This window comes from Brassica napus, chromosome C5 (genome assembly GCF_020379485.1).
Source record: "Brassica napus cultivar Da-Ae chromosome C5, Da-Ae, whole genome shotgun sequence".
Taxonomy (NCBI): Eukaryota; Viridiplantae; Streptophyta; class Magnoliopsida; order Brassicales; family Brassicaceae; genus Brassica; species Brassica napus.
Genome location: NC_063448.1, coordinates 44,238,288 through 44,264,939, shown reverse-complemented (window position 1 = coordinate 44,264,939; position 26,652 = coordinate 44,238,288). Strand labels below are relative to the sequence as shown.

The 26,652-nt window shown below is 35.3% G+C and overlaps 3 protein-coding genes, 1 long non-coding RNA gene and 1 other non-coding gene across 6 annotated transcripts; 3 read left to right on the top strand and 2 right to left on the bottom strand.

Moving 5' to 3' along the window:
* Window positions 1-16: 16 nt before the first annotated feature.
* LOC111204772 lies at window positions 17-2,989 on the bottom strand. The gene is made up of 4 exons (XR_002657357.2): window positions 1,837-2,989; window positions 613-729; window positions 424-500; window positions 17-301 (listed from the first exon to the last, which is right to left on the bottom strand). It is a non-coding gene; the product is annotated as an uncharacterized LOC111204772 (long non-coding RNA).
* Window positions 2,990-12,728: 9,739 nt separating this feature from the next.
* On the top strand, window positions 12,729-12,835 carry LOC125588006. The gene has a single exon (XR_007324402.1). It is a non-coding gene; the product is annotated as a small nucleolar RNA R71 (small nucleolar RNA).
* Window positions 12,836-15,636: 2,801 nt separating this feature from the next.
* On the top strand, window positions 15,637-18,048 carry LOC111204138 (RNA polymerase II C-terminal domain phosphatase-like 5). The gene has a single exon (XM_022698342.2). It carries the CDS (start codon window positions 16,633-16,635, stop codon window positions 17,563-17,565), a length of 933 nt encoding a protein of 310 aa, XP_022554063.1. The 5' UTR covers window positions 15,637-16,632; the 3' UTR covers window positions 17,566-18,048.
* A 4,017-nt stretch (window positions 18,049-22,065) lies between these two features.
* Window positions 22,066-23,802, top strand: LOC111204769 (F-box/kelch-repeat protein SKIP30). The gene is made up of 2 exons (XM_022700187.2): window positions 22,066-22,396; window positions 22,493-23,802. The coding sequence occupies exons 1-2, from the start codon at window positions 22,081-22,083 to the stop codon at window positions 23,545-23,547; spliced, it is 1,371 nt and encodes a 456-aa protein (XP_022555908.2). The 5' UTR covers window positions 22,066-22,080; the 3' UTR covers window positions 23,548-23,802.
* Window positions 23,742-25,978, bottom strand: LOC111204768 (ceramide synthase LOH2). 2 transcript variants are annotated; one of them, XM_022700185.2, is made up of 6 exons: window positions 25,581-25,978; window positions 25,147-25,361; window positions 24,906-25,061; window positions 24,497-24,682; window positions 24,223-24,401; window positions 23,742-24,103 (listed from the first exon to the last, which is right to left on the bottom strand). In XM_022700185.2, the coding sequence occupies exons 1-6, from the start codon at window positions 25,713-25,715 to the stop codon at window positions 24,084-24,086; spliced, it is 891 nt and encodes a 296-aa protein (XP_022555906.1). In that variant the 5' UTR covers window positions 25,716-25,978; the 3' UTR covers window positions 23,742-24,083. The 2 variants fall into 2 exon arrangements, with proteins under 2 accessions (XP_022555906.1, XP_048613037.1); XM_048757080.1 differs by having other exon boundaries at window positions 24,497-24,673; window positions 25,581-25,954.
* Between the last annotated feature and the right edge of the window lie 674 nt (window positions 25,979-26,652).

Genomic DNA, 26,652 nt, shown 5'->3' with positions numbered 1-26,652 from the left:
TTTAGACAAGGCCTAATTAACGTCTAATAATTTCTTGAACATTGGAAAAAAACAAAACAAAAACCCAAATTTTCCTGAAGACATACATAACTTGTACAACAAAGGGTATTTCAAACTTTTTATATAGTCAATCATCTTGACTTATATGAGTTTCATAGCTCTCTATAGATTTTGCAGCATATGCAGGCTTCTCTGTTTCCTTCCTATGATCACCATTTACGCCTCCTCTCGCTCTTCCGATACCCATCTTAGGCAAACCACGGTTGAGTCCATCCAACAAAACACAAGCTTTACACCATTTCTGCATTTCATTGTGTAATCCAAACAAGCAAACATTACAATCTGCCTTGATGTGATAAGAGAGTGTCTTTTCTTGCAACTTCCTCAACTGGCTAGATATATAACCACGCCGCTCACACGTACCTTGCTCAGGCATCTTTGTAGTTGTTGCTATTCTGAAGTCTTCACCAGATTTTATGGTGTCTAGAATCTCCCTTGGCCTGCAGTTTTGTATAAGTTAAGTCTGCACAAATGAAAGATCTTTGCGCTTCTTACCTACAACTAAGCATGAATCAGAACAGAGGAATTGGAAAACAGTTTTAAAGAGATTACCTTTGCCACCAGAGCCACCAATTGCAACACGTTAACCGGAATTGAATAAACCATTCTTCACAATAACTTGATTAATCTCCTCCTCAAAACCCTCATAGAAATCCTTTCTCTGCATATCTTTAAACACACACAGAGACTTAGCAACTCAAGATTGACACTTTCTGCAGTAGACCAACTAAACAGAACGATTAATTTGCTCATGGAGATCACAATACAGACATATGGAAAGGCTTTGGATTCCTAAAAGATCAAAACTTTACTGTATTAAAGTTGTTCCAAGACAAAACACAAAACATGAGACTTTCAAAACAGTTCCCGTTGAAGGGTTTTGGGTCGTTTGAGGACGGGACGTCTCTGGTTACATAAGCAGCAGAGGCTATTAAAGGCACAAGAATATTTTTTTAACAAATTATAATTTACAATATCAATCGATTTTAACATTTTTTTGATAAAGTAATGTTTTAAAATTTTTATTTTACTATATTTTAAAACCATATAATTATATTATTTTATATTTATATTAAATAATTACATTAAATATTACTTAATTTTGTTTTGAATTACTTTAACCGTTTCATTACGAATCACGAAGTTTTAATAAAATATCTGTAATTTGTTTGGTTAAATTTGTGATATAAACTTATTTGATAAATTTTTAACTATAAAATTTATTTGATGTTAATTTATTGTCTCAAACATTTTATTTGTAAAAAACTATTTGATGTCAACTTAAACCAAATATAATCTCACATATACAATTATAAGTTATTAAGAATAAAAAATAATTTAAGAATAAGAATCTAATATTTATTAAATTTAAAGCAATGCAATTATTTATTTATGAAAATACAAACAAAATAATCTATTGATTTAATTAATTTCATGTTAAATGATTTTTTGTAGTATCTAAATCCTCAAAAATAGTTATACTTATTTTCAACTTCTTATCAATATTTGAGTAGCTTTAAATCAAACTAGACTCTGATGCGCGTGCCCAAATCCGCATCCCGCGGCTCCCACAATTTTCCTTAATTTCTCGATATCTTCTTTGATTCATGTTAAAAGAATCAATCTCCCTTAATAATCCCATTAACCGTAAACTCCTTCTCCAATCCCATATTTCTCGTACTATCACATTTCAACTTTCCTTATAATACTCTGTTCGGAGTATCTCCATATCTCCAAATCTCTGATTGATCGAACTAAAGAAAAGAAAAATGATACCTTCATCTTGATTCGATTTCGTCTTGATCAGGATCGAAATAAAAATTAAAATCCAAATCCTCATAATCCTTAGTTGTCGCCGAATCCAAATCTCCGTTTTCGTCGTACCCTCGATCAGACCACCCCATCCCAAATCCAAAGAAAATCTCGAAGATCCATCTTCAACCTTCCAATCTTGGAAAATCCCATCTCCAATTCGAACCTCCGATTCCAATCGACCCGTTAACCTCGCCTCCTCTCTAATCCCAGGATCCCAATACCGTAGAATCATCGTAACCCTAAATCGCTAATGCAGTGGTACACTCTAACGAACATTAATTATCTTACCAAAAGATTCCTAAAAAGTAGACAATCACTTGTATCATCCTATTATATATATTAACTGAGATCACTTAAGTGACTTTTGAATGATATTAACTGAGAACTCAGTTAAGTGACTTTTGATTAGGTATCATTCATAGTGAAGTTTAGAATTAATTCTTTTAATTTGAATGGTGGTTGGTATTTTTATTTTCATTTATTTAATTAAATTTTTAAAAAGGAAACTAATCCTAGAACTATCTAATCTAATATATATTACCATACAAACAATTAAACATTTTAAAGTTAGAAGAATTAATATAATTCGTTTATAGAAACAATTAAATATCATAGATTACATTAAAGAAATTTACAATATACATATAAATATATATGGTATGATAGAAATAATTATATAAAAGATTTTAACATATTTATATTAATAGTGGATACAATAAATTATAGAATACAAAAAACTAATTAACCTAAACCTAATAATATTTTTTTATACTCACTATATATATTTTTTTCTAAAATGTGTCCACAAAATGCAGAACAGTCAAATATACAATTTTAAAAACGTTAAGTCATTTTTCAGTGACAAATGTTGATTGTATAGTTGAGTTATTATTTTTGAAAATGATTAAAGTATTTGTACATTTAAAAACAGAAAAATATATGGTAATTATTTTAAAATAATATTAATAAATGAAAATATTTATTATAATATAAAACTGAAATATTGGAACATTATACTAATACGAATATAATTCTTGTAGCTTTGATTATAATAAAATTATATGGTAAATTCTTTAAAATAATATTAATCAATGAAATTTTTTTATTATAATATATAAATTGAAAATCAGAAACAATATATTAATAAGGGACTAGAGTTAAGGCTCTATATTGATATTGTTTTGATTATAATAAATTGATATCCTTATTTTGTAATAGAAAAAAAAGAAATGATACATATAAAACATCAGTGAAGAATAATAAAACTTATTTGTTGTATTCTTGGTTGTATTCTTTGTTATTTTATGCTTTTACATACTTAATGTTTTATATGTTTGCCGAAATACATTTTTTTACGTAGTACTTTACCTGTTAATTTATTATCTGTTACTATTTTACTTCTAAATAAAATAAAGTGGTAGAAAAAATAATGTGAAAATAGAATGTGTTATAAAATAACTTCTTGTTCATTAATCTTTGTTTTTTTACTAATCAAAAATTATGTCATAAAAAACTTTTGGAAACTTATAATAAAATACCTTAAGATCACAACAATTTCATAAAATCCACTAAAAATAGTAACTGGAACTGCTTATCAAATGGTACACTATATATATATATATATATGTGTACAATTTTTTTTAGTATGATTACTAGAAGGTCAGATGCTAGAAAATATATGTAGCATGTAGTGGCAGACCCACTTGAAGACTAATGGTGTCCGTTGACACCACAAAAATAATAAGAATTTAATTTGTGGGCTTGTTTCAGTAATGATATGTGGCGTAGTTGGTTAGTTAGTGCAGTGCTGAACCCACAAAACACAAGTTCGATTGTCCTAAACTACACTGTTGAACCTTTTTGACCCCACGTGAAAGAACTCATATCCTACTGTATATTAACTGAGAAATCACTTAATTGACTTTTGCTTAGGTGTCATTCAGGTGAAGTTTAGAATTAATTTTTTTTTAATTTGATTGATTGTTGGTATTTGAATTTTTATTTATTTAATTGAAGTTTTAAAAAAGGAAACAAATCCTAAAACAACCTTATCTAATCTATATTACCATACGAACAATTAAACATTTTAAAGTTAGTAGAATTAACATAATTCGTTTATAGAAACAATTAAATATCATAGATTACATTATAGAAATTTAAAATATACATATAAAAATACATATCGTATGATAGAAATAATTATATAAACGATTTTAACATATTTATATTAATAGTGGATACATTAAATTATAGATTACAAAAAACAAATTAACCTAAACCTAATAATATTTTTTTACACTCACTATATATAATATTTTTTTCTAAAATGTGTCCAATGAATGTAGAACAATCAAATATACAATTTTAAAAATATTTAGTCATTTTTCAGTGACAAATGTTGATTGTATAGTTGAGTTATTACTTTAAGAAATGAGTAAAGTATTTATATATTTAAAAACAGAAAAATATATTGTAAGTATTTTAAAATAATATTAATAAATAAAAATATTTATTATAATATAAAACAGAAATATTGGAACATTATACTAATAAGAGACTAAAGTTAATATACTCTATTAATATAATTCTTATAGCATTGATTTTAATAAAATTATATGGTATTCTTTAAAATAATTTTAATCAATGAACTTTTTTATGACAATATATAAATTGAAAATCAGAAACAATATATTAATACGAGACTAGAGTTAAGACTCTACTGCTTTGATTATAATAAAGTTGACATGCTTATTTTGTAATAGGAAAAAAAAATGATACATATATAAAACATCAATGAAGAATAATAAAACTTTTTTGTTGTATTCTTGATTGTATTCTTTGTTATTTTATACTTTTACGTACTTAATGTTTTATATGTTTGCTGAAATACATGTGTTTTACGTAGTACTGTAACTGTTAATTAATTATTTGTAATGGTTTTACTTCTAAATAAAATAAAGTGGTAGAAAAAAATGCAAAAATAGAATGTGTTATAAAATAAATTCTTGTTCATTAGTCTTTGTTTATTATTAATAAAAAATTATGTCATAAATTTTTTTTTGGAAACTTATAATAAAATTTATAGAACTAACATTATATCTCAATAATCTTCTAAGACTATACAATATCAAGACTTTGATTTTCAAACTATTTAAAATAAAAAGATTATTTTTAATAGAGAAAAAGACAAAAATAGCACTAAATCAAGTTTTTGTTCCCAGACTAGCTCTCAAGTTCAAAAGTCACAAAAATAGCATTTAATGTTTTATCAAAAGAAATAAATAAATGTTTATACCATTATAGTAAATTAGTGTAGACATTAGGGTTTAAAGTTAAAGGGTGGGGTTTAGGATTTAGGGTTTAGGGTTTAAGGTTTAGAGTTTGGGGTTTAGGGTTTAGAGTTTAGGTTTTAGGGTTTAGAGTTGAAGGGTGGGGTTTAGGTTTTAGGGTTTAGAGTTAAAGGGTGGGGTTTAGGATTTAGGGTTTAGGGTTTAGGTTTTAGGGTTTAGAGTTGAGAATTGGGATTTTGGGGATAAGATTTCAAATTTTGAAAAATAAAAATTTTTTAAATTTTTCAAAAGATAAAATGCTATTTTGGTCATTTTAGTTTTTGAGTGCTATTTTTGTAATATAAACTTAGAAATGTGCTATTTTGGAGATTTGCCCTTTTTAATAATTATGATTATTATTCAAAATTATAAACAAAATATATATTTTTCATAAATATTTATACCCGCGAAATCGCAGGCAGCCACCTAGTTTTTATTATTTGAGGAGCACTTTTATTTATTAACTTTACCCTCATTAACACAATTGTCATTGCTTAGGTGTCATCATCTTTTCGCACTTTTTTCAAAAAAACATCTTTTAACTAGATAAATTACATGTAGTGTCATCGCACATAAAGACTAGATAGTGCTTATATATATGTTTCCACATTAAACGTTTTATATCTAGGGGTCTTTATTTCTTATATATATGCATTTGCAGTTTTTTTTCTTTATATGGATCAAATTCGCTCTAAAATTACTAACCGATGTTAAGAGTTTTCAAGGTTCCTAAGACAAATGTTATAGTATAAATGATTGTCGAACCAATTCTAAGGGATTTCAAAGCAATGAGAATGCAAGTACTCACTTAATCTAAGTGCAACCGATAATTTAAGAGGTTTCTAAACTAATGATTAATGATAAATGAAATGACTTTCTTTACTAAGGGAAAAGAGAACTCATGGGCATAGGGATTAGACCTTGGGTGATCAAGTTTCGAACTAAGGATGGCAAACGATCAATCAAACTATCAACCTTAAGCTTAGACACAATTTTAAACAAACTCTATGTCTAGATGAATGCTCATTTACTAACATATCTCAAACATCAAATGTCTTTGGTTGAATAATATGAAAGCAATCATTACTAACAAGTCTATTGGCTATCTTAACACCTTTAACAACAAATGTCTTTGGTAAAGTATGTTAAAAGCTTAGGAGAGTTGTCTCAGGCATTTCATCAAACATCTTGTGGGTGAGAAATGCCTAAAGATCAACTTTTGAGAGGCCAACTCAGAAGATGCATTATGAATACTCTACTAGCAAGGAACAAGAATGAGCTACACTAAAACATCCTAGAACTAACCTAATCACCCTTGATCTCCCTAACCCATGAATTCAAAAGGTAATTACTCACTAATCTCCATGATTCCTCATAAACCCATATTGGATTTCAGATTAATCATGTAGAGGAATAGATAAGAAATCAACAAGAACACAAGATGAAAGCAATCGAAAAATGAATCAAAAGAAGTTTTTTAACTAGTTGTTCTCCAGAAAAGAGATATCTAGCCACTGATGGCTTACCAAAGTACTTAACTTAGGTTTTTGCAATGTAAAACAACAAAACAAATGACCAAAAGGCCCCTGAAATAACATAAAAAATGTCCAAGCAAAACACGTGGAGCGACCTAGCATAGTCGCTACCAGGAGGTCGCTCCCGACGCGTTTCTTCATGTCTCGCCCCGTCAAAACGCGAGCGACTTGAGCTGGTCGCTCTGGCTGGGAGCGACCTTGGTAGGTCGCTCTGAGAGGTCGCTCCAGGATGCTCGATTTTGGTGTCTCCGGATGAGAGGACGCGAGCGACCTTGGTGTGTCGCTCCAACAGGTCGCTCTGAACATTGGGAGCGACTTCGGCACGTCGCTCTGGGAGGTCGCTCCAGGGTCAAATCTGTGTGTCTCCGGACGTGAAAACGCGAGCGACTTCGTGCGGTCGCTCTGGGAAAGTCGCTCCGGGATGTGGTGCACAGCGACTTCATGTAGTCGCTCCAAGCAGTGCTCGTCCAAAGATCACTCTAATCACATCCTTTGAGCTCCAAATGCATCCAAATGTCTCCAGGAACTCCATGTGGTACTCCAATACCTAATAGAGACATATGTATGCAAAATGCAACCTAGACATGGCTAAATCCTAATCTATATGATGAAAATGCACATGAATAAATGAATAAAACAATGTAAATATGCAAGATATCACCATTGTAAACACAGGTTGTTGATATTTGTTGTTCTCGATCACGTTGAGGAGTCCTGACTTGACCTCAAAGTTGTTGACTGCCACAGCCGGTGCTTGGATTCCCAGTCTATGACCATGAATGCTGGGCCGGTCATAAGTACCAATGGGTCGAGCTGCCCGCGGTTGGTGTTCTGCCCCTTGCAGTTGATCTACCATATCAATATCCAATCTCTGCAAGCGGGCTTGTTGTTCTTCTTCTCTTGTAGCTCTAGCACACTCCCTCTCGAAAGCTCTGATGTTTGCTACTATTGGAACTAGGTTTGATGGACCCCTGCTCCTCAAGTTCATACACCTGAAAGTGAAAGGTAGGTGAAGAAGAAGAATGAGTAACAAAAAAAATTTAAAATGACTTAGTCTCAAGCAAGTGACTAAATCTCAATGTTTAAATCTACTCAGAATCCGGCAACGGCGCCAATTTGATGTTAAGAGTTTTCAAGGCTCCTAAGACAAATGTTGTAGTATAAATGATTGTCGAACCAATTCTAAGAGATTTCAAAGCAATGAGAATGCAAGTACTCACTTAATCTAAGTGCAACCGATAATTTAAGAGGTTTCTAAACTAATGATTAATGATAAATGAAATGATTTTCTTTACTAAGGGAAAAAAGAACTCATGGGCATAGGGATTAGACCTTGGCTGATCAAGTTTCAAACTAAGGATGGCAAACGATCAATCAAACTATCAACCTTAAGCTTAGACACAATTTTAAACAAACTCTATGTCTAGATGAATGCTCATTTACTAACATATCTCAAACATCAAATGTCTTTGGTTGAATAATATGAAAGCAATCATTACTAACAAGTCTATTGGCTATCTTAACACCTTTAACAACAAATGTCTTTGGTAAAGTATGTTAAAAGCTTAGGAGAGTTGTCTCAGGCATTTCATCAAACACCTTGTGGGTGAGAAATGCCTAAAGATCAACTTTTGAGAGGCCAACTCAGAAGATGCATTATGAATACTCTACTAGCAAGGAACAAGAATGATCTACACTAAAACATCCTAGAACTAACCTAATCACCCTTGATCTCCCTAACCCATGAATTCAAAAGGTAACTACTCACTAATCTCCATGATTCCTCATAAACCCATATTGGATTTCAGATTAATCATGTAGAGGAATAGATAAGAAATCAACAAGAACACAAGATGAAAGCAATCGAAAAATGAATCAAAAGAAGTTTTTTAACTAGTTGTTCTCCAGAAAGGAGATATCTAGCCACTGATGGCTTACCAAAGTACTTAACTTAGGTTTTTGCAATATAAAACAACAAAACAAATGACCAAAAGGCCCCTGAAATAACATAAAAATCGTCCAAGCAAAACACGCGGAGCGACCTAGCATAGTCGCTCCCAGGAGGTCGCTCCCGACATGTTTCTTCGTGTCTCGCCCCGTCAAAACGCGAGCGACTTGAGCTGGTCGCTCTGGCTGGTCGCTCTGGCTGGGAGCTCTGGCTGGGAGCGACCTTGGTAGGTCGCTCTGAGAGGTCGCTCCAGGATGGTCGATTTTGGTGTCTCCGGATGAGAGGACGCGAGCGACCTTGGTGTGTCGCTCCAACAGGTCGCTCTGAACATTGGGAGCGACTTCGGCACGTCGCTCTGGGAGGTCGCTCCAGGGTCAAATCTGTGTGTCTCCGGACGTGAAAACGCGAGCGACTTCGTGCGGTCGGTCTGGAAAAGTCGCTCCGGGATGTGGTGCACAGCGACTTCATGTAGTCGCTCCGGGAGGTCGCTCTAGGCAGTGCTCATCCAAAGATCACTCTAATCACCTCCTTTGAGCTCCAAATGCATCCAAATGTCTCGAGGAACTCCATGTGGTACTCCAATACCTAATAGAGACATATGTATGCAAAAATGCAACCTAGATATGGCTAAATCCTAATCTATATGATGAAAATGCACATGAATAAATGGATAAAACAATGTAAATATGCAAGATATCAACTCCCCCCAACTTATTCTTTTACTTGTCCTCAAGTGAACTTTCTAGAACTCATACGGAGAGAGGTTTGAAGGTAGGAGCTCATAGCCAAAAGAAACACACAAAGCACTCAAATCAACATCTAAATTCAGCATTAGTACACCCTCTCTTATTATACTCTAGCTTCTCTAGGCCTATCTTAACTCTTTTCATCCCTACACTCATCATCATGCATTCACACATGCAAATCAGCTAACTCTCAAGTTCATTAAGTATAGCATCAAGTGAATTCTTGCAAATGGTCAATTGGACCAAATCATTTGGTTGAGTGAGGGAAGGCTTTTATTCAAGTGGGTCAAGAGGTTCAAAATCCATGATCTTTTAAAGTGGTTTACTCTCAAAATAAGTAGCCTTGACATTGCACATAATATATCTAAGAAAGGGACCAACTCATGCATACAATGCTCAATCTCCATTGTTCTACCCTTTTCCCAAACATACAAGTTACACAATCACTTCCCAATGTCAAACCCAACTCTCATCTCTCACCAAAAGATCTCAAGAATACTTTGCACATAAAACTCTTTTTCTTTGAAATCTATAAAGGATTTTATCAACTTCTAAACAAATTTTTAGCTCTAAACAACTTTGCTAGCCCCCTTTTCTTTCCTTTTCTCTTTTTTTTTTATATATATATTTTTTTTTTGGGGCCAAGACTTTTCATAAACTCGAGCTAGACGTTTATCTATTAATTCCAATAAGATTATCCATTTAAACACAAAGGGTCTATTCTTTTCCTTAGAACTTTTCATGCTTCCAAACCATAGTCACCACACTCACCCCCACCTATAGCTAGACAATAGAGTGCCTAATCTAGCAAGAATGAAGACCAAGCATTGTCGTTCCCGATACTCTCAACATTATGCACATGTAAGGCTTTCCGAAAAAGGCCTCACTCATCAAATAATGAAAGCTCAAAAGGAGGGAAGGGTTTTGGGAATGGTGTACCACTCGAGTTTGTCAAAGATTGGCATAAAGGATGTGACAATTCAAGTGTGTATATCCATGACTCAGTACACAAAGGACCATAAGCAAGAAGCATTAAGTTCGTTCAGTTCAAATAAGGTTGTAGTTGGCTTCAAAGACTGAGTTTCAGCAATCAACAAGTTTCAGCAATCAACAAGTTTCAGAAAGAGTTTTCAAGGCTCGAAGCATACAAGTCTTTTTGAGAGGTGCATAAGCTACTCAGGTGCAAAGTAGTGTTCTTTACAAGGCATTTAAAATCATTGCTCCCAGTGCAAGTGAATGCAACCTATATGCTCTAGACTCTCCTAGAAATACAAATGATGCAAACTAAATTTTTTTTTATATATGCAAATAGGTATGCAATGCATGACTCAATGAAACTACATCAAAGCAAACACGATCAAATACTTGGTACCTCCCCCAAACTTAAATGACACAGTCTCTGTGTTGTCAAGAAGAGAGAGATACCCAAAAAGAGAAAACTAATATGCAAAAACGAAATGGTATATACAAGGGAAAGTAGTGGGTTACCTTCTATGGGGAATGAGTAGAGGGAGATGCTCCCTCCTCGTCGTCCTCAGGTGGTAACTCTTCAAGGTGCTCATCAGCAGGAGTGCCCATCTCTTCAATGTGGAAGGCTTGCCCGAACACAGTTGGTTTCTTCATTTTCCCCTTGATGTCAAAGTGGAGAACATGCCTTTTACCCAAATGGAGATCAATCGTGCCCTCTTTCACATTAACAATTGTTCCTGCTGTAGCTAAGAATGGCCTTCCAATAATCAATGGGTCTTGAGGCTCCTCACCCATCTCAAGCACTATAAAATCTGTAGGTATCTCATACCTTCCAATCTTCACAGGGAGGTCCTCTAAGATACCCACAGGGTACTTCACTGAACGATCAGCTAACACCAGAGAGAGTCTACACTTCTTATACTGAGTGAATCCAAGCTTCTTTGCAACAGACAAAGGCATCACGCTGACACTAGCTCCCAAATCGCAGAGACATTTCTCAAATACCATAGGTCCAAGAGCACAAGGTAGTGTGAAGCATCCTGGATCCTCTAACTTCTCTGGAACATCAAGCCTCTGGATGATGGCACTGCACTCATGGGTAAGAATCATCATGCTTTCCATCTCCTTTTTCTTTGCAGCTACAACATCTTTCAGGAACTTGTTGTATTGAGGAATCAACATGAAAGCATCGATGATGGGCATTGCAACCTGAGCTTCACTCATTTGCTTGTCAAACAGAGCTTTGTACTTCTCTAGCAGCTGCCTCTTGAATCTACCAGGGAATGGAAGTTTGGGTTCATAGGGAGGAGGAACAAAAGAATTCTCACTTGCTGGAGCAACAACTTCACCATCTTTCACTGTTTTCTTTTCTTCCCCAACCTTTCCTTTACCTTTAGCTTCCACAATCTTCTCCAAGATTTCATCATTGATTTTCTCATCAACAATCACCACTTCATCATCTAAGTTGATGGCCACCTCCTCACCTAGTTTCTAAGCATCCCTGGTGAAGGTTGTAGGAGGTAACTGCTTACCACTCCTAAGGGTGATAGTTTTGGCCTCCTTGGGGTTTTGGTCAGATTTTCCAGGTAGAAATCCTTGCTGGCGATTCTGGTGAGTGTTCATGGAAGCAAACTGATTCTCTAAATTCTTGACTGTAGAAGCAAGATGTGAGAATTTGTTGTTGAGCTCGTTGTAGCTCCCATCAATCTTGGACTGAAGGTTCTTCAACTCATAACCAACATGCTTCTCACTTCTAGTCTGAGACTCCAATATTTGTTTCAGTAAGGTATCAGTGCTGCTCTCTTGAGGAGCAGAAGAACCAGACGAGGGGTTTTGCTGAGGCTGATAGCTGCCTTGCTGGTTGTTTCTAGGCGGATAACCACGCTGTTGGTTGTTGGGGTAGGATTTCTGTTGGTAGTTGTTGTACTGAAAGTTGGGCTCTTTTTTGTACCAGCTACCATTGTTGTTGATGAAACACAGCTCTTCCTGACCTTCCAAACCCTCAACCTCATGGACAACAGGTGGATCTTCTTGCTTGGAGTTACCAACAAACTTCAGCTGCTCTTGGGTGGCTTTTTCAGCAATGAGTAGGTCGATCTTGTCTTGTAAAGATTTGATCTCTTTCCTCGTCTGCTTATCATCACCCCGACTGCCTCTGTCGTGATCTACACTGTAGACTGCATCACTCTTCACCATGTTGTCAACCAGCTCTTCTGCATCATCTTCAGTTCTTCCCAAGAAGAACCCATTGCTAGTTGTATCCAATATGGCTCTGTACTTAGGAAGGGCACCTCTGTAGAAGGTACTGAGCAAGCTCTCCTTAGAGAAACCATGATGTGGGCATTTGGTTTGATAGCCTTTGAATCTCTCCCAGGCTTCACTGAATCCTTCCAAGTTCTTCTGTTGGAAACTGGAGATCTCATTTCTCAGCTTAGCAGTTCTTGAGGAGGAGGAGAATTTCTCCAAGAATGCTCTCTTGCACTCATCCCAAGTGGTGATTGAGTCGCTTGGTAGAGACTTCTCCCACTGTCGTGCCTTATCCCCCAGAGAGAAAGGGAATATCTTGAGCTTTAAGGCATCTTCGGACACACCATTGGTTTTTGACAACCCACAGTAGCTGTCGAACTTGTCCAAGTGATCGAATGGGTCCTCTAAAGCCAAGTCATGATATTTGTTGTTCTCGATCACGTTGAGGAGTCCTGACTTGACCTCAAAGTTGTTGGCTGCCACAGCCGGCGCTCGGATTCCCAGTCTATGACCATGAATGTTGGGCCGGTCATAAGTACCAATGGGTCGAGCTGCCCGCGGTTGGTGTTCTGCCCCTTGCAGTTGATCTGCCATATCAATATCCAATCTCTGCAAGCGGGCTTGTTGTTCTTCTTCTCTTGTAGCTCTAGCACACTCCCTCTCGAAAGCTCTTATGTTTGCTACTATTGGAACTAGGTTTGATGGACCCCTGCTCCTCAAGTTCATACACCTGAAAGTGAAAGGTAGGTGAAGAAGAAGAATGAGTAACAAAAAAAATTTAAAATGACTTAGTCTCAAGCAAGTGACTAAATCTCAATGTTTAAATCTACTCAGAATCCGGCAACGGCGCCAATTTGATGTTAAGAGTTTTCAAGGCTCCTAAGACAAATGTTGTAGTATAAATGATTGTCGAACCAATTCTAAGGGATTTCAAAGCAATGAGAATGCAAGTACTCACTTAATCTAAGTGCAACCGATAATTTAAGAGGTTTCTAAACTAATGATTAATGATAAATGAAATGATTTTCTTTACTAAGGGAAAAAAGAACTCATGGGCATAGGGATTAGACCTTGGGTGATCAAGTTTCAAACTAAGGATGGCAAACGATCAATCAAACTATCAACCTTAAGCTTAGACACAATCTTAAACAAACTCTATGTCTAGATGAATGTTCATTTACTAACATATCTCAAACATCAAATGTCTTTGGTTGAATAATATGAAAGCAATCATTACTAACAAGTCTATTGGCTATCCTAACACCTTTAACAACAAATGTCTTTGGTAAAGTATGTTAAAAGCTTAGGAGAGTTGTCTCAGGCATTTGCTCAAACACCTTGTGGGTGGGAAATGCCTAAAGATCAACTTTTGAGAGGCCAACTCAGAAGATGCATTATGAATACTCTACTAACAAGGAACAAGAATGATCTACACTAAAACATCCTAGAACTAACCTAATCACCCTTGATCTCCCTAACCCATGAATTCAAAAGGTAATTACTCACTAATCTCCATGATTCCTCTTAAACCCATATTGGATTTCAGATTAATCATGTAGAGGAATAGATAAGAAATCAACAAGAACACAAGATGAAAGCAATCAAAAAATGAATCAAAAGAAGTTTTTTAACTAGTTGTTCTCCAGAAAAGAGATATCTAGCCACTGATGGCTTACCAAAGTACTTAACTTAGGTTTTTGCAATGTAAAACAACAAAACAAATGACCAAAAGGCCCCTGAAATAACATAAAAATCGTCCAAGCAAAACACGTGGAGCGACCTAGCATAGTCGCTCCCAGGAGGTCGCTCCCGACGCGTTTCTTCATGTCTCGCCCCGTCAAAACGCGAGCGACTTGAGCTGGTCGCTCTGGCTGGGAGCGACCTTGGTAGGTCGCTCTGAGAGGTCGCTCCAGGATGCTCGATTTTGGTGTCTCCGGATGAGAGGACGCGAGCGACCTTGGTGTGTCGCTCCAACAGGTCGCTCTGAACATTGGGAGCGACTTCGGTACGTCGCTCTGGGAGGTCGCTCCAGGGTCAAATCTGTGTGTCTCCGGACGTGAAAACGCGAGCGACTTCGTGCGGTCGCTCCGGGATGTGGTGCACAGCGACTTCATGTAGTCGCTCCAAGCAGTGCTCGTCCAAAGATCACTCTAATCACATCCTTTGAGCTCCAAATGCATCCAAATGTCTCCAGGAACTCCATGTGGTACTCCAATACCTAATAGAGACATATGTATGCAAAATGCAACCTCGACATGGCTAAATCCTAATCTATATGATGAAAATGCACATGAATAAATGAATAAAACAATGTAAATATGCAAGATATCACCATTGTAAACACAGGTTTTTGTTAGGTTTCCGCTACACGAAATTATGATCAGATAATTGGATTTGCTGGTTCGACCAAGGATATAACAACTCTGAGTAAAAAGTGTATAATAAATTGGAAGCCCATGTAAATAAAAAGTTGAAAGCTAGGCACATATTAATCAGACTCGAGAAACTAGGCATGGGCATTCGGGATCTCAATCGGGTTTTGGTTTTGTCTAATCGGATCTCGGTTTTTTGGGTTTATCAAAATCAGCCACATTCGGGTTATAAGAAAGTTCGGTTGGGGACCGGGTTGGATTCTATCCGGTCCGGATCGGGGTCAGTAAATCTTCAATGAACCGGTAGAACCCGATGTACTTTCGGGTTCATACCCCAATTGGTTCTTCGGTTTAAAAGTACCTGATTTGTACCTACTTTGTAACCAAAACATAAGTAAAATTGGTTCTTTCATTTTAAAGTACCTGATTTGTACATATTTTTATAACCAAGACATAAGTAAAATCGATTGAAAAATAAGAAAGGAATATCAAACATGATCATTCAAAATCAAACGAAAAGTAAATATAGTTATTGATAGAAAGAAAACCAAATAAATGAAAGCATAAAATGAAAACCAAGGGATTGATTGGTTGGTGTTGAAGCTTTAGATTTTTTGCTTTAGAAAATAGGTCGTGAGTTTTTAGCTTTGGTTTTAATTTTTTTTTTTGCTGTAAATTTATTTTCAAAACACTTACTAAAAGCTGTAGGAAAGTTGATTTTGAGAGCTAACATATTTTTTTTTCTAACTTTTTTTTGCTATAGTTTTATTTTTTGTAAGTAAAGAATGATTGCTTTAAAAATTGCTTTAGAAAAAAAAAATGACCGTCCAAGACACGTACAACCACTACCAATCAATCCCCAAATTTTTATGAAATGAAAAACATTATTCAATTAAAACAAAACCAAAATCTAAAAACTTCAACCGCCACATTCAATCTTCGACCTTCATATAATAGATAATTATTTTAGATATTCAATAATATCTTAGTGTCTTTTGGATACATATTAGGAATTGAGATCACGTTTGGTACAAGTTCTTTTTTGGGATTTTGATTGTTTCGAGTTCTGTCGAATATCCATTTAGGTTCGGTTCGGATAATACTCATAACCCGAAATACCATAAAACAAAAATCAGTCGGTATTTATGTCGGGTTCAGATCGGATCAAATTCAGATTCATTTTTATGGAAGGTTCAGGTTTTTTGGGTTCTAATTATTTGCCCAGCTATACGAGACACTATAATAACTAAGGAGGTTACAATAGCCAATTAGTAAATTTTTGCGCACACTAAATATTAGAAAAAATTACCTTTTTTGCAAAAGATATTAGAGCATCTCTGATGACACACTATTTTTTTAACGTAACTACTTTATAAATTACTCTATGTTAGTATAAATAGAGAGGAAAATATAGTTTACATGAAGGTTTCCCCAAAGAAAAGGAAAAACACAGATAATTTCTTGTTTTCGAACGAACTACAAAACCATCTCTTCAGGTTTCTGATCAGATTAGGGTTTTCTTAAGTACTCGATTTCTTGGGGACTTTTGTTGATCAGTTCTCTAATTATATTATATACTTAGAAGTTTTAAATCAGTCCATCAGAGAAACCATGTCTGTTGTCAATAATCTTTCTCTGGAACAGATAGCCAAAAAGCAGAGGATCGAACCGGTCACCAACGAGTCTTCTTCTTCTAGTAGATGTGGTCACTGGTTCCTTCGTTACGGGGAATGCACCACCTGCAAATCAACTGTTCACAAAAACCAAGGCCGAGTGTTCGATTATCTTTCCGACGGTTTACAGCTAAGCCACGAGGCTGTAGCTGCAACGAAGCGCTTCACCACATCAGTCTCCTGTTCCAACGATAAAAAACTTCACTTAGTACTTGACTTGGACCACACGCTTCTCCACACCACTCCTCTTCTACGCCTCACCGAAGCAGAGAAGTATCTGATCAAAGAAGCGGATTCTATTACAAGGCACGATCTGTGGGAGTGGACAACCGGAGGTGATGATCCCGTGGTATCTTTGACGAAGCTACGGCCTTTTGTTTGCGGTTTCTTGGAAGAAGCCAACAAGATGTTTACGATGTGTGTTTACACAAAGGGTATTCGTGATTACGCTAACCTCATCTTGGACGTGATTGATCCGAAGAGAATCTATTTTGGGGACAGGGTGATAACGAGGGAGGAGAGTCCTGATGGGAAGACGCTTGATTTGGTTTTGGCTCATGAACGTGGAACGTTGATTGTGGATGATACACGTGATGTATGGCCCGATCACAAGAGTAACTTGATTGTGATTAACAAATACAACTACTTCAGAAGAATGAGCAACGGCCAATACTCAAAGCCATACTCTGAGGAGAAGACTGACGAGAGTGAAAAGGACGGTGGGTTGGCCAATGTTTTGAAGTTACTCAAAGAAGTTCACAGTGCATTCTTCAGTGTCGCAGAAGAAAAGGAATTGGAGTCAAAAGACGTGAGGTTGCTCCTACAAGAAATAGAATCCAATCGTGTCGACAAAGAATCTTTTACTCTGTAGAAACTTTATATTATAAGCATTGTAACTTTCATATATAAGGAGAGGTATTAAGTACCTTTGAAAAGTTATTTTGAAACACAATACTGTAAAGCATATTTTCATATGGTATTGACTTCCTAACTTGTCAACAAACAGTCTGTTATGCTGATGTAAATTCATTTAAGCATCAATCAAAAGCTTGTTATCTGGTTAATGTGTAAGAAGTATAAAGTATCTTTACAAAGTTACTAGATGATAATCCGCGCAAGGCGGAATATTTTTTTTAAAATATATTATATTTAAATATAATAAACAATATATATTTTGTTATCAATAACTTTTTTTACATTTGATTAGAGGTGGACATTCGATTACCATTTGGCTCGATTCGGATCCTTCAGGGTTTGGTTCGGTTCGGATCTTTGCGGGTTTGGTTAGTGTTTGGGTTTGGATAACCTATTTAATTTTTTTTGAAAAATTAAAGTTCATATATACTTTAACTTTTTCAAAATCTAAAAATAATATATAACATATAAATTTGAAGAATATATTCCAAAATACTTAAAATTAACATTTGGTTTATCTTAAATATTTGGATAGGAAATCAATAGATATTTGAAGTATTTTACGTATTATAAGTATTATAAGTATCGTTTAGCTATTTTAAACATGTATTTATATTTGTATATATTTTTGATAGACCATGGATTTTACCCACTTTTAGCCATGGTCTATAAGTGTTTTAATATATATTTAATACTATATAGAGTATTTACAGGTTCAGGTACGTTCTGGAGAAATATGGTGATTTTGGAGTATTTTGAAGTGCAGAACTGCACAGACACGTTAGATGTCTAGCTATGGATGGAGACTTTCCCACCGTTAGATTGAGCCCATCCTTTGACAAAAGATATAGCTTTGAGTTAGATTTCCAATGCCACCAGTTTGAGGTTAATCAGCATCCTGTAGCAGAAGTTATGCCCGTTGTACTGAAGAGTGGTCAGTGTGCCTCGCGAGAGGAAGCTGTCGAGGAGATGAAGGACTGTCGGTCGATGATGCAGCATTGGTGTCGAACGACAGTGATGACAGAATATTGGCTGAGCATATTTTATGACCACTGAAACCCAGAATCAACTCCAAATTACCAGAATACCCTTGGACGACCAGAAACCCTATTTATGTTATTTATAAGCCATTGTTGACGGCTACGCTATCTAAGCTTTCTTTTAATCATTTTTCTTAGTTAGGAGAGAATGAGGAACTCCTTCAGAGTCCTCCTGGAACTCTATTATCTTTGGTTTTAATATCTATTGCTTTTTATATCTATTCATCTATGATTTCTGTGACAAACTTCATGTCTAAATAGATCCACCTGTTAGGTTTAGGGTTCATATAGGATGAGGGATTAGCCCCAACTATAGATTGCTGAGTTGTGATAATCATCATAGGATTGTTCATTAATACATGTGTCTAGATTAGCTACCTAGAACCTGCCCTTGGATAGATTGATAAAAGCGAGAGCTTTATTCTCATCCTGAAAACATTCTAATAGAACTATGTTTCTTGCTATGAGCAAGGCGAGAGCTAATCTAGTGAGCTTAGTAAGCTATTATTCAACCCGCACATAAAGCTTGACTAGGGCGTGTCGATCGATATCACACTTGAATAATCGATCGACGGAGCAAAAGGTGTATCGATCGATATCTCTATAGGATTATCGATCGACACTTTCTATTGATCAAAATACGACAGTTGAGATCAATAGATCTAGTTAATAGACAATTCAATACACGCGAGAGCTGATTGACTTGTTGATCAAGTAGTTGAGCTTTACATTATCATGCATGCAACTCATTAGGCATCTGTAGGATTATAATCATGATCTCCTGAATAGAAACCCTAGATCTAGCAACCATCCTTCCATCAAACAACTTCTTGCCAAGCTGAACAATTGTCTTGTTCAACTTGTTTACTGCTTTATCTGTTGCTTTGCATTAATTATTTACTGCTTTATAAACTATTAGCCTAGCTTAATCAAACTGATTAGATTTATTTGGTTTCCTAGGTCCCTGTGAATTCGATCCCTAAGTACTACAACTCGGCCTCTTATTTGAGAGAGTATAAATCACTCCTTAGGGTAATTTGAGTGGTATCAATTTTCAAGTATTTTGGACAACTTAAAAACGTCTTATATATTTTGTATATTCTCTTAGATATTAAATTTTAAAATAATAAATATATTTAACTATATAAATCTTTTTCGGATATATTCAATACCTAAAATATTTCGGTTTGGATCGGGTTCGGTTCCGGTTCTCTAGATACCAAAATTTTGAACTCATTCGGATATCTAACCAATTCAGGTTAAAAGTTCAGTACTATTCTTTGGATCGGCATTTGTTTGGTTTTTTGGATTTAGATTTTTTGTTCAACTCTATATTTTTATTGTGACAAAATTTTAAACGAAAATGATGATAGTTCATATTGATTTTGGGTATGCAACAATTTTTAAACCAAAACACAGTTTACTATGTACCTGGCACATTTAGTTAATCATTAAAAATTGTTCTAGGCCCATTTAAAAGAAACAATTGGTTGAACTTAAAAAAACGTTACCATTTCAGATTGTCAAGCGACACTTCCAAATATTGTTTGTCGGTGTTGTGACGAATAGAAAGGGGGATAGGGTTAGGAAAGCAAATTTTTTGTGCAATCCATGTTCTCGCTAGGTGATTTCAATAACTTTTAAATAAATCTTATTTGTATTGATCTCTTGTAAGATTTTTTAACAATATTAATTAATAAAATCTTACACTTGCTAAAGTAATCAATTGTTTCTCAATTAATATATCGGAGATTATAGTAATCACATAAATAAATAAAAATACATCTTGTTTATTTACAATATATTTATAGTAAATAAATCAAAATAACCATTTTATTTATTTTATATGGTAAATAATTATATTTCAAAGATATTGACATAAATATATAGAATATTTTAATATAAATATTTATTATTGAAACTTCCTACTCATATGGCTTTATTAACATTTGTATATTTGATGTAACAAAAAATTTAAACTATTAATCTCAAATTTTTTTGATGTGGTATTTTTCGATGCAAATTTCAAAATTAAAATATTAAGGTCTCAATACTCTTTCAATGGAAATTTCAAAATTAACATAAATATATTTATGTATTTTTAAATGGTATATAGTTTAATTTAAACAATATTAATATATATATATAATTTAATATGAATATCTATTAAATAAAAATTCATATTAATACGATTGTATGATCATTTGTATCTTGTTATAATTAAAAAATTAAGTCATTGATCACAAAATTTTCAAAGAGATTTTTAGTTTTTTTTGTAATTTAAAGTCATTTAAAAAAAAATCAAAATACAACATATAAGAAAAAAAAATATTTTTTTATTAAATGGTTAATGTGATTGTTTAATTTCTTTTAATAGTATAAAAATTGAACAAAAATGAGGAAGAATGCAAAAATTATTATCAAATTTTTATTATTCATAATCATTAATTGTCATATATATGTTAATCATATTAGTTAACTCTGTAGCTTTTATTTAAGAAAAGAATAGAAGCTTCTTATATTTTGGTTTAATATAATGTTTTCTTGTGATTGGATTTTAGATCAACATTTTTTTAATTGGTTCTTAAGCTGTCACATAAGATTAATTAGCATCTTAATTAAGCGACAATTCAACGAGGCTCTTTTGTGTTACAATTTTTAAAATGTTTATTAATAGGGGATTTTGACTAGAAAACAATAAAAGCATATCGCATAAGTGAAGTGAATGTTAGCATCTTACTGTTTCTTTTGTATTTATCTAGTATCTCTTAGGTAATACTCCAAAGATTAGAAGCTATGAACTACAAAGCATTAATTGTATTTACTTAAAGATTAAAAGCTATGACATACTTTGAATCGAATTACAATATCTGCAACACTCTTACAAGACAGACACAAGGATGCTTCTGTTTATTCCTAATTACGTTTCAGGATTTGGAGATGCAATGGGTTTGGGTTTCACTTCAATTTCATCAGCATTAATTCTCAGACTAAGGTAAACCTTTTGGCTAGTTGATACTAAAATACTATACTCAAAAATTAACAATAACGTTACATAATTTATTACAAACATAGCATATTAGCATCCATCATGTTCTTGAATAAAGGTTTGATCTTATTAGCTATTTTTTCTTTTTAACGATGATCTTATCAGCTTAAATGTACAACCAACCACCCTTTAACCAAGTTTTAGTAACCTAATGGCAATCTTTTGAGGCTTGGTGTGTACTCACATCAGTCATGGGTTTGATTACCCCTGGAAACTAAATTATCACTATTTGATCTGTTTGGATTTGGGTTTCGCCCCAAGTGATTTGCATGGTGGGCCATAAAAGATGATTGGTCCACCCTCTGACATTAGTCGGAAGGTATTTCAAACTCTGATCAGACAGTGTGATAAACTTTCGGACTAGTCCATTTTGTAGCATTAAATGTGCTCCTTCCGAGACCGAACGGATCAGCCGACGAGGGTTATCATAAAAGAAAAAACCAACCAGCCATATAGACAAAGGCAAAAGAGGCCTAAGTTTAAACAAGTACGGACCGGCCCAAATAAGCCCCATTATTTTATCAGATTCCTTACCGCAGATACCGATTCCATCGTCGCTCTGACTCAAAATCCGCCGAAGAAACCTCTTTCCCTAAGAAACCATCCTCTAACCAGAATAATCAATCTTCCCGTCAACACACGAACACCGCCGCATCGGAGAAACAAACCGATCAAGAACTTCGGTTCACCACGTCCAGGTAAGCTTTCATCCGTTAATTTCTTCAATTTCGCCGTTAATTCAAAAAAAAAAAAAAATTGCAATTCCGTGTTATCTGATCATTAAGCGTAATCAGATTTCACAATGTCTTCGCTGCTCGAAGGAATCCCAGAAGCAGTCGCTCTCCGATGCCTCGCTCACGTCCCATTACACCATCACCCCAACCTAGAGCTCGTCTCCCGCTCCTGGCGTTCAGCTACACGCAGCCACGAGCTTTTCCAAGTCCGCAACGAACTCCAATCATCCGAAAATCTCCTCTGCGTCTGCGCCTTCGAGCCGGAGAACACATGGCAAGTCTACAGCCCTAACTGTAACCGCTGGCTCACTCTCCCTCTCCTCCCATCCCCAATCCGCCACCTCGCTCACTTCGGAGCCGTCGCAACCTCCGGAAAGCTCTTCGTATTAGGCGGAGGCAGCGACGCCGTGGATCCGCTAACCGGCGATCACGGCGGTACCTTCGCTACGGACGAGGTGTGGTGTTACGACTTTGTGAAGAGACGATGGGGGCCACGAGCGCCGATGCTCGTTCCTCGCTCTATGTTCGCGTGTTGCGTTCTCGAAGGGAAGATTGTCGTTGCTGGAGGATTCACCACGTGTCGAAAATCGATTTCGGGAGCTGAGGTTTACGATCCTGAGAGTGACGTGTGGAGTTCGATTCCTGATCTCCACAGGACTCATAACTCGGCGTGTTCGGGTTTGGTCGTGAAAGGGAAGGTTCACGTTTTGCATAAAGGGTTATCGACGACGGTGCAGGTTCTTGAGAGTGTTAAGTTGGGATGGGATGTGAAGGAGTATGGATGGCCTCAAGGTCCGATGACTGTTGTTGAGGGTGTGAGTTATGTGTTGAGTCATGGAGTGGTGTACAAGCAGGGAGGAGGTGATGAGACGTGGAAGATGATTGCGTCGGCGTCGGAGTTTAAGCCGAGGATTGGTATGGCGATGACGAGTTTGAGTGGTGAGGTTTTGCTTGTGGGAGGTGTGATTGGGCCTGATAGGGATAATTGGGATATTAAGCAGATGTCGGAGGTTGATGTTTTGACTGTTGGGAGTGATCGTCCGGTGTGGAGGAAGGTTGCTCCGATGACTAAGTGTCGTGGTACGGTTCTGGGCTGTACGCAGTTGACAATGTGATGGGAGTGTGATGTTAAGACTCTGTTTTTTTCTCTGTTATTCTTTGTTTTGTATGTCACGTTTTCCTTTTCTTTTTGTGTCTTTGTTTTGTTAATAGTGTTTTTACTGTTGTTTCAAAATACTCTTTTGTAAGGAAATAGGTAAGGTTATTAGATGACAGTAAGGCTGTGTCAATGGGACATGAGGCCGATAAGAGGTGTATCACTGAGAACATGCACATTACATGCAAAGAAGACATTCTCTGGCTTTTACAAAGTGGCTTGCACATTGTTTTATACACAGCATAGAACATAACAACACAAGAAACCTGAGTTTCTGTTTTTCCTTATATTTTTCAAAAGAGAATCTGCAGTCTAATTAATGTAGACATATACTCACCAATACAAAACTGGAAAAAAAAACTATAGCCTTTCTTCTTCTTTTAACCTCCAACTCTAATCAGTAAGGTGTTGAAAGCTGTGAACAAATTCATCAGCAGCAGAAGGGTTTTTTTGGAGAAGTGGAAACATGTTCCGTATCTGTCATGCTTGCAAAGCCTATTCATCATCCTCTGAATCTGCCATTGTCAAGAATAAACAAACAAAATTCTTTAAAAAAATCTCTAATGGTTCCTCCACACTACACATCCCACATAACTTTCAAAACCGAGTTTAAACAAAGTTACAGAAACCTTACCGGATCTTATGTCTTCTCCAACTTGTCCTCTGTTTTTAAGTAGTCTCGCGATCATTGCGCAAATGAGATACCACCAATATATGTGGAAAACAAGAAGCGTCAGTAACAGTGTGTTGAAGGAATAGTACATGATGGTGCCTTCAGCTGATGTCATATCCACATGATCCAGGAGTTCAATGCTTTAACCAAACAAAAAAGGTGAGAATGTCAGATAAAGCATTGACAAAAAAAATAAAGTTATATATATAGGAGGTAAGAATAAAGAGTGGGATACCTAGTGGCCCTGATGATCCAAAATGGAAAGTAAATCAACCTAAGCAGTAGCCAAGAGAGAGCAAAAAGTGAAAAACCCACACTCGCTCCAAATTCCTTTTCAGAGTACTTGCAAATTTTAGCAGTTTCCATAAACACGTCGCTTGCATCATGAAGGGCTATGATGATTGCTCCAATTCTGAAAAAGCTGCACAAGAAACCAAAATAAATAAATAGTTTCCTGAGCTTCTTGGTTGCTTGCTCCATAATTCACTATATATATATAATATCTCAGTCAAAAAGTTGAATATTGTCACACATAATAATCTTGTCAAATGACAACTCTTTTATTATTATTATTATCATGAATGGACTTGTAACTTAGCAAATATAATTAAGGTAAGCATCCATATGCAAATATAACTAATTACCTGGTTAAGTAGGAGTAGGCAAGGAGGATGATGGTAACCACATGGTGAGACATCATAACAGAAAAATCTTTTCGTCTCGTCTCCCACGCAAGCAAGGCAGCAACAGCATACATATAGAAACCGCACTGGCACATATAGTAAAGCTTTATCGGAAGCCTAAGGAACAAAAAAAGAGAGAGTAACATTAGGTTACTTCCACCTTTATAGCTTAAAAAGTGAAAGCAGAAGAAAAGTAACTGACTTCAACTCTTGATTAGGCCAACCGTGAAAGTAGAGTTTGACATCTGTGGCCCATGGCTCGTGAAAAAGGACTTTGAGAACGAATATGTCACAAGCACCGTAAAACAAGAGCTTCCACAGAGACTCTTTGCACTTGACGAGCTTAGCACGAGTAGAAGCATCGTTCATTTTAATAGGCGCAGAAGAAGCGGTGCTCAAAAGCCATACAGCTATCCTCTGTTAAAAGACAATGTGACATATTGATATGATCAATTCTTAGAGCTGTCAATTGGCAATTCTCCTAGCTCTTTGCAAGATGCATGAATCAACTAAGACCAAAGTGCTCATTATCTAATGAATCACTTTGCTTACACAATCCAAAGTTGCAAAAGAAAAAGAACATTTTTTAAAAAAAATCTGAGAATTTAAAGAGAATGTTTTATTTTATTTACTTACTTGAAAGACGAATCTATCGAGGAAGAGTCTCAAGAAGAAGAATCCGAAGGCGAAATAGACTGCTATCTGGAAATTCCACGCCGCAATCGACGCTTCAAGATTCCTTACTCCGCCGCTAGAATATAACGATTCCATGTCCAGAGACTCCCAGCAAAAAAAAAAAGAATCAAATCTTTCACTTAAAAACAGAAGAATTAATCGTATCAATGAGAAAGTATATATGAATTTGAGTATTGTCTTCTTCTTCTTTGAGTCGTTCTTCTTTTATGAGTCTCCCTCGAAGTGAGCGACAGGTGTAAATGTTTTGCCCAGCTGGGGAATTGTGATCTTCCGACCAATTACCTTTTTTTTCTTATTTATTTTTTTATATTTTTTATTACAAGCCAATAGTCTTCAGTAGAACAAGACACAAGTCATGAGCTTCGGTTAATTTAATATACACTAAATGTTGGAGTTGAAATTTATTCTAAGATTCAAAAATTTGGTTATCTGTTATGTGTTACTTATTAGTATGCGGTGGTATAATTGTTTTTCGATTATTCTTGCTTTGGTATTGTATCAAATTAACTAATTGTCCAACTCATAATTATAGATGTACAAATGTGGATTTGTGATAAAGTTTGATGACAATACTGTTTTTTCTTTTTAATTCTTATTCATAGTGGAGTGTGCATGTGTCAGAAAGAGGCCTATAACAACTTTTATGTTTTTGCGTATGGATTTTAAATATATATTATTTTGTATAATGCATACTTGCTCTACAACATTTGCTTGTAAACTAAAAAAACTGTTTTCTATATTTTTAAAAGAGAAAATATTTAGTCTATAATATAACATGGACATATGTATTGACTATATATAGAAGTTGGGTGTTATTTTAAAATGACATATGTATAGAGGTTTTTCAACCATTACTTCACTGGCACAAAACATTTAGAACTGTAAATATCTTCTTTTAAAAGCAAAACTAATAAAAACGTGTACAACAAATGTATTTTGATATATATTATATGCATCAAGTTATAAAGGTTGGAAACAATGCAAAACTGTTTGGAGCAAAGTTTTTAACTTC